Source organism: Simochromis diagramma, unplaced genomic scaffold (genome assembly GCF_900408965.1).
Source record: "Simochromis diagramma unplaced genomic scaffold, fSimDia1.1 OVJJ01000656.1, whole genome shotgun sequence".
NCBI lineage: Eukaryota > Metazoa > Chordata > Actinopteri > Cichliformes > Cichlidae > Simochromis > Simochromis diagramma.
In genome coordinates this window covers 2,642,768-2,654,535 of record NW_024387038.1, presented here as the reverse complement: position 1 = coordinate 2,654,535, position 11,768 = coordinate 2,642,768, and the positions used below count along the sequence as shown (strand labels likewise).

The 11,768-nt window shown below is 38.1% G+C and overlaps 1 protein-coding gene across 1 annotated transcript; it reads left to right on the top strand.

Moving 5' to 3' along the window:
- Window positions 1–8,049: 8,049 nt before the first annotated feature.
- On the top strand, window positions 8,050–9,916 carry LOC120740991 (E3 ubiquitin-protein ligase RNF144A-like). Its single transcript, XM_040043583.1, has 4 exons — window positions 8,050–8,174; window positions 8,257–8,357; window positions 9,003–9,155; window positions 9,239–9,916. Exons 1-4 carry the CDS (start codon window positions 8,051–8,053, stop codon window positions 9,665–9,667), a joined length of 807 nt encoding a protein of 268 aa, XP_039899517.1. The 5' UTR covers window position 8,050; the 3' UTR covers window positions 9,668–9,916.
- The last annotated feature ends 1,852 nt before the right edge of the window (window positions 9,917–11,768 follow it).

Below are 11,768 nucleotides of genomic sequence, written 5' to 3'. Positions count from 1 at the left end.
GGTTTTTGCAAACAGCTGCTCTTCAGACTTTAAAAATATTTTTTTTAAAAAGAGAGATTATGATTAAAATGAGCACTGCAATAATAAAAGTTTCTGTAGGTTTTAAATATGACCCATATTTAATTAATCACCTGTGTCACATGGCTGTCATCGCACTCATACCAGGTGTGGTCCTCTTTGGACAGCACAGTGGCTGTGTAATGTCCACCTCTTAGACTGCCCATGTGATTCACTATCCCATACACTTTGTACTTCTTGTCCTACAACAAAACATACCATCAAATATAAGAATAAATTTGAAGATAAGAAATAAGAACAGGCTTCGAAGTGACTCGTCCTTACCTTTGTTTTTAATTCAGATGGCACAGCAACACAGCAGTCTGATTTAAAATCTGACATGGTGTTGTAGTCAAAGTCAAATCTTTTGAGGAGTAGAATTAAGATGCGAGGAAACTTCACCATCTCACATCCCTAAAAACCAAATGAGAGATGATTAAACACAGCAGAGTTGTACCAACAGACTCTGCTTTAAACAGATCTAAGACATCCCAGTAATCCTAGTTTAAAGTTCAGTAACGCTACAGCTGGTGTTTGAAACTCACGCTGGTTGCCCCTGTTTTCTTCTCACATTCTTGACAGTACACCATGTTGTCTCCACTGTATGACACAATTTGGAAAACCTTTTCAAATCCTACTTCCTGTACAAACACAGATGTCCCAATAATGAAAGGAAAAGAAAATACAAAGTATTCCCAAGTATGAGGGATTTTATTCAGAATCACATACACATATGAAATCAAATCCATTCTCTCAATATTGAAAACCTTGCATACACAGTGAAACAATGCAGATACACAACAGAAACCCAGTCTTGCAAACTAGTAAAATGCTTTCGCTTACACTGAAAAGCGTTCACACACACACACAAATAAAATGTGCTCATAAAAATCTTTACATTTCCTCTAAAATGGAAATTCATTTAAATGGGTTTTGATCTACTGACATGCTAGGACCTTTTCAAACATACAGTGGGATGCAAAAGTTTGGGCAACCTTGTTAATAGTCATTATTTTCCTGTATAAATTGTTGGTTGTTACAATAAAAAAATGTCAGTTAAATATATCATATAGGAGACACAGCGATATTTGAGAAGTAAAATGAAGTTTATTGGATTTACAGAAAGTGTGCAATAATTGTGTAAACAAAATCAGGCAGGTGCATAAATTTGGGCACCACAAAAAAAGAAATGAAATCAACATTTAGTAGTTCTGCCTGTTGCAGAAATTACAGCCTCTAAACGCTTCCTGTAGATTCCAATGAGAGTCTGGATTGTGGTTGAAGGTATTTTGGACCATTCCTCTTTACAAAACATCTCTAGTTCATTCAGGTTTGATGGTTCCCGAGCATGGACAGCTCTCTTTAACTCACACCACAGATTTTCAATGATATTCAGGTCTGGGGACTGAGATTCCAGAACGTTGTACTTGTTCCTCTGCATGATGCCTTAGTGGATTTTGAGCAGTGTTTCGGGTCATTGTCTTGTTGAAAGATCCAGCCCCGGCGCAGCTTCAGCTTTGTCACTGATTCCTGGACATTGGTCTCCAGAATCTGCTGATACTGACCAACTGACTTTGACAAGATTCCCAGTCCCTGCACTGGCCACACAGCCCCACAGCATGATGGAACCACCACCATATTTTACTGTAGGTAGCAGGTGTTTTTCTTGGAATGCTGTGTTCTTTTTCCTCCATGCATAACGCCCCTTGTTATGCCCAAATAACTCAATTTTAGTTTCATCAGTCCACAGCACCTTATTCCAGAATGAAGCTGGCTTGTCCAAATGTCATTTAGCAAACCTCAAGCAGCTCTGTTTGTGCTGTGGGCGCAGAAAAGGCTTCCTCTGCATCACTCTTGCATACAGCATCTCCTTGTGTAAAGTGCGCTGGATGGTTGAACGATGCACAGTGACTCCATCTGCTGCAAGATGATGTTGTAGGTCTTTGGTGCTGGCCTGTGGGTTGACTCTGACTGTTCTCACCATTCGTCGCTTCTGCCTATCTGAGATTTTTCTTGGTCTCCCACTTCGAGCCTTAACTTGAACTGAGCCTGTGGTCTTCCATTTTCTCAATATGTTCCTAACTGTGGAAACAGGCAGCTTAAATCTCTGGGACAGCTTTCTGTATCCTTCCCCTAAACCATGATGGTGAACAATCTTTGTCTTCAGGTCATTTGAGAGTTGCTACTCTTCAGACAAAATTTAAAAGAGGAGGGAAACTTACAATTGACCCCTTAAATACTCTTTCTCATTATTGGATTCACCTGTGTATGTAGGTCAGGGGTCACTGAGCTTACCAAGCCAATTTAAGTTCCAATAATTAGTTCTAAAGGTTTTGGAATCAATAAAATGACGACAGTGCCCAAATTTATGCACCTGGCTGATTTTGTTTAAACAATTATTGCACACTTTCTGTAAATCCAATAAACTTAATTTCACTTCTCAAATATCACTGTGTGTGTCTCCTATATGATATATTTAACTGACATTTTTAATTGTAACAACCAACAATTTATACAGGAAAATAATGACTATTAACAAGGTTGCCCAAACTTTTGCATCCCACTGTACACCACAAGGTTTATGTTTGGGGAAAAAAATAATAAAATTATGTCTTCGTGAATTCAAAAACAATAAGATAAGTAGTGTATAGTCTAGCTGCTGCTCACCACACTGTATGTTTCATCAGGGTTGTCTCTGAGTGACAGTGGAAGAGTCCAGAAAGGATTTGTCTCTTCATTGATGACGTGGCCTTCGGAGCACTGTGTTGTGTACATCAGCTGACCCTCAAAAAGCTTTAACACGGAAATATCAGTTAGGAAACATTCTGATTTCTCAATGTTATTTGGATGGTAAGATTCTCACCTCAGAGACACGGGGGCTGACCTTGCATAAAATCAGATCCAGGCAGTCAGCAGCATCACGCTGCTGAGAAACTGAAAATTACATGTAAATGTTACTCATCGCAGCCACTATGTGACCTTTTCTTTGAGTTTACCTTTGAAATTTATGTTTTACCAACTGGTCATCTCACCATTATGGATCTCCAAAGTCTTTGTTATCTTTTTTGTTCCACACGTTCTTTTCTTCAGACGTTCAAAGATGTTTCTCAGCTCTTGGTCTATTTTTTGTGATTCTGGATCCAACCTTCAGGAAAACAATCACAATTATTTCTCACTTATTAGCATTAGTTACTTTTTAAAAACATGATACACAACCTGAATACATTATAAAGCAATAGTCCTTTCACCCCAGTTCTTTGTTTTCTGCATAATCCATCATATAAAACTGAATCAAATGAAAAAGTCTCTTTTTTAAAACTTGTTTTATTAGTTTTAATCTTTTAACTTTAAGCACATTGCATCAAGCAAATATTAAATTATATGCAACTGTCTTTGACTTGAAGAAATTTGTTTAACATTTAAAGCTATTTTCTGCATATTCAAGCATATAAAATCAAATATTTTTGTGTTTACATTCACTCTTTCAAATAAATGCAAGTAAAACACATGGTCGTATTCTCTCCTGCACTCGATATATTATCGGTTGTTGATCTGCACACGTCTGTCGCTACCACAAACTTCACACGCACTTACATCATTGCAACACGTTCTCACTCCCTAAGCATAATATGAGAATGGGCTGATCATTGCCATGAGACACTCTAACAAACAAAATCACGGTTTGGTAACGCAGTAACGCAGCGTGCTTTTGGGAAAGTAACAGTAATCTAATTACTTTTTTGCAATAGTAATCCCTTACTTTACTCATTACTTGAAAAAAAGTAATCAGATCACTGCGCATCTCTGCTTATTAGTGATTATTTTACTGTCCATTCAACATGTTTGTATTATTTTTTCTACTTTCAAATCCAGGCTTTTGTGACATAATAATATTTATTTTCTTTTGATTTCTTTCCTTTCTGACAGAACAATTTGAAATTAGACACACTGACTAATTTGTCTTCTTCTTAAAAACTAAAGGCAGATCTCAGCATTGAGCCACTATTTCTCAGGTTTAGCTTTTTCTAATTTACTAACTAATCTTAAGATGATGTTGCCTTTGGGGAAGAGGAAGCTTCCCTGTCAGTTATGTGCTGAATCAACAGTCAATTACCCACACCATAGAACACATATTTGACGATTCATTTGCACCTCTTTGAAGTTAGGTAGAGTACAGATGTAATGTAAGCATTACAGTATCTCCCACCTGTCATGAATCTCAGGTGTCATGAGCAGAACTTGTAGGACACTGTTGAGATAACATGTGGCTCCTTGATTTTTCAGGCCATGAAGTTTCTGCTGCTGGATTACTTAAACAAAAAAAGAAAGAAAGAAAAACACATCAATGCATTTGTAGATGACTGTAGAAAAAAATGAAACACATGAAATGAAAAACAAGCATATTTATGGTTGTACCAAGCTTGACCCACTTTTGTCTTCTTCATCACACAGATTCAACAAGGTGCTGGAAGCATTTCTGAGATTTTGGTTTATATTGACATGACCGCACAGTTGCCACATTTTTTTAGGCTGCACATCCATGATGTGACACACCCGTTCAACCACCTCCTAAAGGTGCTCTACTGTCTAGCTTTGGGACTGTGGAGGTCATCCGAGTAGTCTGAACTCATTCGTGTATTTAAGAAACCAGTTTGAGATGATTTGAGCTATGTAACATAGTGAGTTATCCTGCTGGAAGCAGTCATCGGAGGATGGTACACTGTGGTCATGTGGTCACACCATCACACCACTAGCCCAAACTGCTGATACCAGGCAAACGGATCCATGCTTTCATGTTGTTTCATGTACCCCAAATTCTGACCCTATCATCTGAATGTCACAATAGAATTCAAGAGTCAGATCACGCAACATTTTTCTAGTCTTCTATTGTCCATTTTTTGGTCTAGCCATGTGAGCTATAGCCTCAGTTCCCGTTCTTAGTACACAGGAGTGGCTCCAGTGTAATCTTCTGCTGCTGTAACCCATCTGCTTCAAGGTTTGACATGCTGTGCATTCATAGATGGTCTTCTGCATACCTCGGTATTAACGAATGGTTATTTGAGTTGCTGTTGCCTTTCTTATTGGCTTCTTCAGGACACATTCAGGTTACTTTATTTTTACTCCATCCTCACATTCACACCCTCAATACAACCATAACAGACAACAGTTGAACAGTTGTACACGAGAAGAAAAAAAAAACAATTCTCTGCCTTTGTCTGTAAACTCTAGAGATTGTTGTTCTGGAAAATCCCAACAGATCAGCAGTTTCTAAAATACTTAGACCACTGGGTATAATGTAACCTAATATAAGCCACATGCTCATATGGTATCAAATAGCTCATAGGTTACATGTTCATTACAGTAACGGCTTTATAAATTCTACTGCATGTCGTACTGTATTCTGTCCAACAAGTGTACAGTAAAAGACTTTAACTCACCTGCATCTGTGTCCTGCCTTAGTTTTTTCTGCTCTTCCGTTTTAGTTTCTTCCAGGTTTCGTTTTCTGGAGCTGATCATCTTGAACAAATTGGATAATTTGTTTTTGTTTTTTAATCTCAGTTTATTTGGGGGAAAGATTCATTTCCTGGGCAGTTCTGTGAAGCACAATTTGATATCCTTTGTTGTCCCAACTAATCCATGGTAAAGACTTATCTGAAAGGGTGCCTCAGCTTAAGGTACAATCATATAACTGAAATAATGCTCATAAAAACAAGTCACTAAAACTCTATAACATTACAACGATGTGGTTTTTCAGTTAAAATGACAAGATTAAATATAATGTAGGAACAATATCGACATTAGAGACCAACATATCACTGAGGTCCATTATCCAGCCAATAAGCGTTCCGAAATACTTGGACTTATTAAATATTTATGTTGAGTAGAAGTACTTCTTCCTCATTGTCATGTTATTTCCCCAGTCAAAAGGGACATGACCGACAGAGGTTGACTTTGCTTCTATAATAGTGGTCCTGCCTTTTAAAGAGTAAATAATATTCAATGATACGATTATAAAAGTAATTATTAACGTCCTTGTTTGTTTGATGTTTGTTGTTTTCAAGGAAACAGCTTTTGATTGGGGAAACTGATGAATAGATCGGTTAGTTTTTTATGACTTATTTCATTTTTTTTCAGCAAGCGATCATTTCGATTTTGAACAACCATCGGCTCACCTTTTTTTTCCTGGTGGTCTAATCTAATCTTCTAGTTGAAAAATAGATCCGGAATCAAATTCGTGCCGATGTCGTTGTTTCCTAGTTTCCTGGTGCTCTTTCTAAGGACAGTTTGCATACGTGGATTATTTCATATTTTCAAAAGACGAGGGGTAAGTGACTTGAGCTCTTGAGTTAGTGGGCAAGCCCAGGGCAAGTGGCGCTTGCAATCCGCACAAAGGGCGCAAGGTGCATAGTAAAAAAAAAAAAAAATCCGGTCATAAAATATTGGCAGACACCCTGTTTTAGACACGTTCCCTCGATTTTAAAAACGGGCAAAAACTTTCCATAACGTAATTTTTAATGTAGCTCACCGCTGTTTCTTCTCTATTGGAAATTAATTTGCACTGACACACCTCTGTGAAAAGTAGGCAGCCCACGCCATTCATCTACATCAAGGTGACTAGAGGAAGTTTTTTTTTCTTACAACATGAGGTGTGTGCATTATTATTTTAACTTCGTAGTTTCTAGGTGTAGAATTTCGTGTTTTTTTGTTTTGTTTTTTTTGTTTTCAGTTCAGCTTAGTTTCAGTTAGTTTCCACGGTGGGTTTTGCTCGTTTCATCTTACTTTATATTGTTTTGCAATGTTTTGTTTTAGTTTTTGTACGTTTCGGTTTTCTTAATCACTGTAACGTAAAGGGTTTTGTTCAATCGGAATATTTCTGAAGTTTGAGGTTTAGAAGTCGTATGGATATCCCAAATCTAAATAACTATAAAATAGATTAATCGGGCAGGTTGTGTAGACAAAAGCCACTATGCTTTGTATAGAGAGACTTCGACTGGACCACGATTCAGAAACAGAAACGTCAGCATCCGTTACACGTCATACCGCGACCACGTGACCAACAGGTTGGTTTAGACCTAGGGGCCGCTGCGACTTCTAATCGTGGTTGAAAAATAAGATAAAGCGCACCGTTCGGATCTCCATTTGGCAAGTTGTTATTTATTATTGTCATTATTATTGTATTTAGCTTCGTTTCCTTTTCACATACACTTAAATAAGTTTCTGTTTGATGTATTTTCTTCTGGCATTTCCTCGCTTACGTGAGTTTTTTTTTTTCATTAAATAACTGGCAAAGACCATGTACATTAGGCCATTTAGTTGTTACTCAGAAACACTTAACTTTGTTTGAATCTTATGATTCGTCTGTTACATTGGCATGATTTTTCCTCGCTCTCTTACTGTAATATTATACATGCACCACACCCATGTGCGCATATGTACTTCTCAAAGGACCAGATGGATGCGCCTGTGAAGGGTCCCCTTTACAGCTCCACCAACAACAGCACTCAGAATTAAAGCACCAGCTGCTCTGTTGCTCATTATAGACTGTCTTGCGTGCGCACCAACTCGCACACAGTTGCTAGTTATGTACACGTAATGTTAGACAAAGCACCCTCCATGAAGGTGTGTGTGTGTGTGCGTGTGTGTGTGTGTGTGTGTGTGTGTGTGTGTGTAAGAAATTTTAATCATGTAGAGAAAATCTCGTATGATGGCAGCCCTGTAGCAATAGCTGAAGTTTCCGATAGAGTTAAAATCCCTTTTTGATTTATTATTTCAGTCAGCCCCTGGTCGAGGTTTTATGGCAAGTAAAGGCTATATTAATTAGATCTTAATAAAAGTTATTTCCAACAATGAGTCATGCTGGATACATTGGATGACGTATAAAAATTTAATAAATATTCTTTGTTGGATATCTGCTGGTTTTATTGCAAATGAGCAGAAAGCATAATCGGAGTCAGGATGATCTCAAAAACTGAGGCTTTATCTACAGAACAGCATGCTGACAACTGAAAGAAGAGCTCCCTCTCAGGACTCTACAAGAAAATTGACATTTGAGGAGAAGCGTTACAAACCAGAGGACCCTACACTCACATTTGTGGACAGAGATGATGAAATGGATTGTAAGTCTTCACATCAAGAACTGTAAGTTTCCTACAGTGCACTGTGTAATCGTAATAGCATTTGTTTTCATGTGTGACTCAGTCTTATGTGAGGACTTCAAGTCTCTGAGAGCACTGATGTCTTGTGGTCATGCTGTCACTCCCATGTCTCTCACCAAATGGTGTCGTCGGTTGCTGGATCAGGTAGGACGTTATACGATCACCTAGTCACAAACCCAAATAAGTAGCAGTGATGTTTAACCTGACTGTATAGCACATGACCGCTGAGCTGTGTCACAAAATAAGGTGCCCGTTTAACATTTACTGGAATATAATGCAGTACTCACAACTCTCTCTGAAATCAAGAACTTTTGTGTGACATGTTTTGTTATACCTATGGTGCTTTCAAACACAAATTGTAGCTGATGTAATCTGTGTTTTGAAGGGAAGGATAGGAGCAAAGAGCTTGTTGATCTTTGGAATTGGTGTATGGTTAGGATCATTCTGTCAGAGCAGTGCATGGTCCAACCGTTTAAAAACAATTATTAGGTACTTAGCCTCTAAATTGTATTGTTTTATTACTGACAGGGAAAGTGTGGCTAAAGGGAGGGGTGTGGTGCTTAGCGTTCCAAGTTGGAGCAGAAAAGCCTTATAAGTTTCCTGACTTTAAACAACAGGTCACCAGTGTAAGAATAGATTAAGGTTTTTTTTTTTTAGACCAGTATAGTTCTCAAATTTCCTTTCTGGCATGCCCTACTTCAATAGCAAAAATAAATACATAAATAAAGCATTCAATCAAGTGTAATATTTTCCTCTGGTCTTTATGTATTTTTGTATATTCTGTTTCAGGGTGAGAGCAAGTTTGTGTGCGGCCAGACTGGCTGTGATGCTGAGTGGTCCTTTGAGGAGGTTTGTAAAATGGCTCTTCTAACCCCTGAAGAAATCGAGTACTTTGAAAAGAAAATGTTCAGCAACTCTAAGGATTTCTTTGATGTCAGATCCGTAAGTTTGTTCATTACAGTTTTTATTTCTGCACCATATTTGTTGAAATGTTGTGCCTTAAAAAATTTTTTTTTTTTTAACAGTGTCCTGGCTGCAAGTCTTCTGTGCTGAGAGCTGACTTCAGTAATCTGTGTACTGAATGTACAGTGTGCAAAGCTGATCTAAATCGGACCTTCATGTTCTGCTGGCAGTGTTTGAGGAAATGGAGAGGTACAGCCCCACGTTCAGACCGATGTCAGAATGATGGCTGTGTCAATAAGTCCTTAGAAATTCTGAGAAAATGTCCAGATATCACCTTTAAGGATGTGGAGGGCATCACTGGCTGTCCCTCAATCCGTGCTTGTCCCACATGTGGCTTCCTAGTGGAGCATAGCACAACTGGGTGTAAAAACATTTTCTGCACACGTTGTAAGGTGGAGTTCTGCTTTGTTTGCCTTAAAATCACTGATGACTGTTCGGAGACAAGTGAAGATTTTGGGCCTTGCTCCAGTGGTGTGGCTCCTAGACAGTAACTGTGTGGCAGTGGAATGATTACTAGAGGGTCCCGAAATGTTCTTATTATGTGATTCACAGAGAAATAAATAACAGCTCAGTAAGTTGATAAAGCCTAATTTGAAACTCACCACAGTGCTACAGTTACTTACCACAATCTAACGTGCTGACTTTTTCTTTACACAGAGAGATAAGCCTGATTAAGGCCAGTTATCATTGCCTTAACAGATTCTAACATCCTTTCATTTCTTTAACCCGCCCTCAACACACACACACACACACACACACACACACACACACACACACACACACACACACACACACACACACACACACACACACACACACACACACACACACACACACACTAACATTCCTTTATCGTTATAGTCAACTTTCACTTTCATTTCTTTAACCCGCCCTCAACACACACACACACACACACACTCACTAACATATGCTTTATCGTTATAGTCAACTTTCATGCTCACTGTCACTGCGTGGAACAAGACTTTGTTAACCAATTCCAACTGTAATGATTATAAATAAATCATGCACCTTGGTAAAATGACAGTTTTTGCCCTAAAACATGTGGATGAGAATTCATTTTTTGCATATTTTGACAACAGATTTACTACCAGTCTGCATCAGAGCAGAATCCTCTTTTGGCACTGAAAGGTAGATACCTGTAGTATTTTTGCTGGCCTTCTCGTATAAGTACTTGTATTTGGAGTATACTTTTTACAACACAACATTTTGCAATTACAACACTACTCTCGTTTCAAATTATATACCATATCAGGGTGCAAAATTCTAAGAGCAGAGCCTTTAAATGAACTATACATACGTGAGTTTTCAGAGGTTTGTGGCACGCAGTCTACTACAAATAGCCAGAATGAGAAATATTGGTAAGGACAGCCGGAGTAGGCTCCAGAACCACATCATCTGTCAAACACTGTCGACGTAATGATGACGCATGGATAAATATGTCTGCTAGTGGAACTGCATAAGGCCTGGCAGGTTATCTAAAGGGCGGAAACGCAGCATTAGTGAGGTCTGTGGGTTTGGCTTCAGGAAATCACTGAGCTCAAAGGATTTTCATCCAAGTATTTAAAAAAATCCTCATATTTAAAATTATTTAAGCCCAACTGCTTTTGAGCCTCTGAAATTGGGGAACTATTTAAAAAACTTTCTGTAACCCCTAAACAGTTAATGAAACACTTTTGTTAAATCCCTTGAAGTAAAGCTAAAAGTCTGCACTTCGGTCACATCTAGATTTTTTTTTTTAATTTAAAATCCACTGTGGAGGTGAACACAATATCCTGTCAATATCATAAGCATTGCCTCTATAGAAATTGAACTCTTTCTCTTGTGTGCTGCTGTTGGCTCAGGCTTTAGTTGTTTTTGCCTTTATATGTGTTAGAGTGACCCAGCTCCTGTCTATATTTAGTAGTGATGTGTTTCTATAAATATTGTGCCAGCCAGATTCCTCTGTTGTGATCTGCAGATCATATCGTTCTTATTGTGTTTCATCAGTTTATTGTTAAAATTAATAATTGATATTCACTAACCCATTTGTTGCCTTAAACTGCTAAATGTGATGGCTTTAGATGTAATCCCTCAGAAAATAAAATATGAAATGTATTATCCGGTGTGGCAAAAACATGATTTATTTTATTGATATAAGAAAAATAAAGATCAAAAGTGACAACAATAATTACATAACAATAACGTGATAATGTTGGAGCATATAAAATAATAAAGACTTCACAATAAATTGTTTTGTCTGTGCATTCAGGTTTCTTCTTTTGGGTCTTGTCCTCATCGATTTCCTCCACCTGGCAGGATCAGCAGTGCATGGATGACGGACATGTGCTTAATCCCATAAGACACCAGCAGGGCTTTGTCCTCCAGTGGCTTCGTTCTAAACACCAGCCGCATTTCACCAACTGAGCAGAAGCAGAGAGAAGAGCTTTAAAGAGCTGGGCTTGCTTCACGCCTCTAAGAGCAGATCAGCAAAACTAATATTTGGATCATTTAATATACGTGATGTAATTATTTAATCATACTAGCAAAAGTCGAATATTTGTTTTTATTGTGTTTGTGGAGTCCCACTGTCAA

Bases quoted from the DNA above. Each gene is read 5' to 3' on its own strand.
- LOC120740991 (XM_040043583.1), top strand. From the start codon at position 8,051: ATGCTGACAACTGAAAGAAGAGCTCCCTCTCAGGACTCTACAAGAAAA. The intron at 8,175-8,256 runs GTAAGTCTTCAC...TGTGTGACTCAG, and splicing joins CAGAGATGATGAAATGGATT to TCTTATGTGAGGACTTCAAG. The intron at 8,358-9,002 runs GTAGGACGTTAT...ATTCTGTTTCAG, and splicing joins GTCGTCGGTTGCTGGATCAG to GGTGAGAGCAAGTTTGTGTG.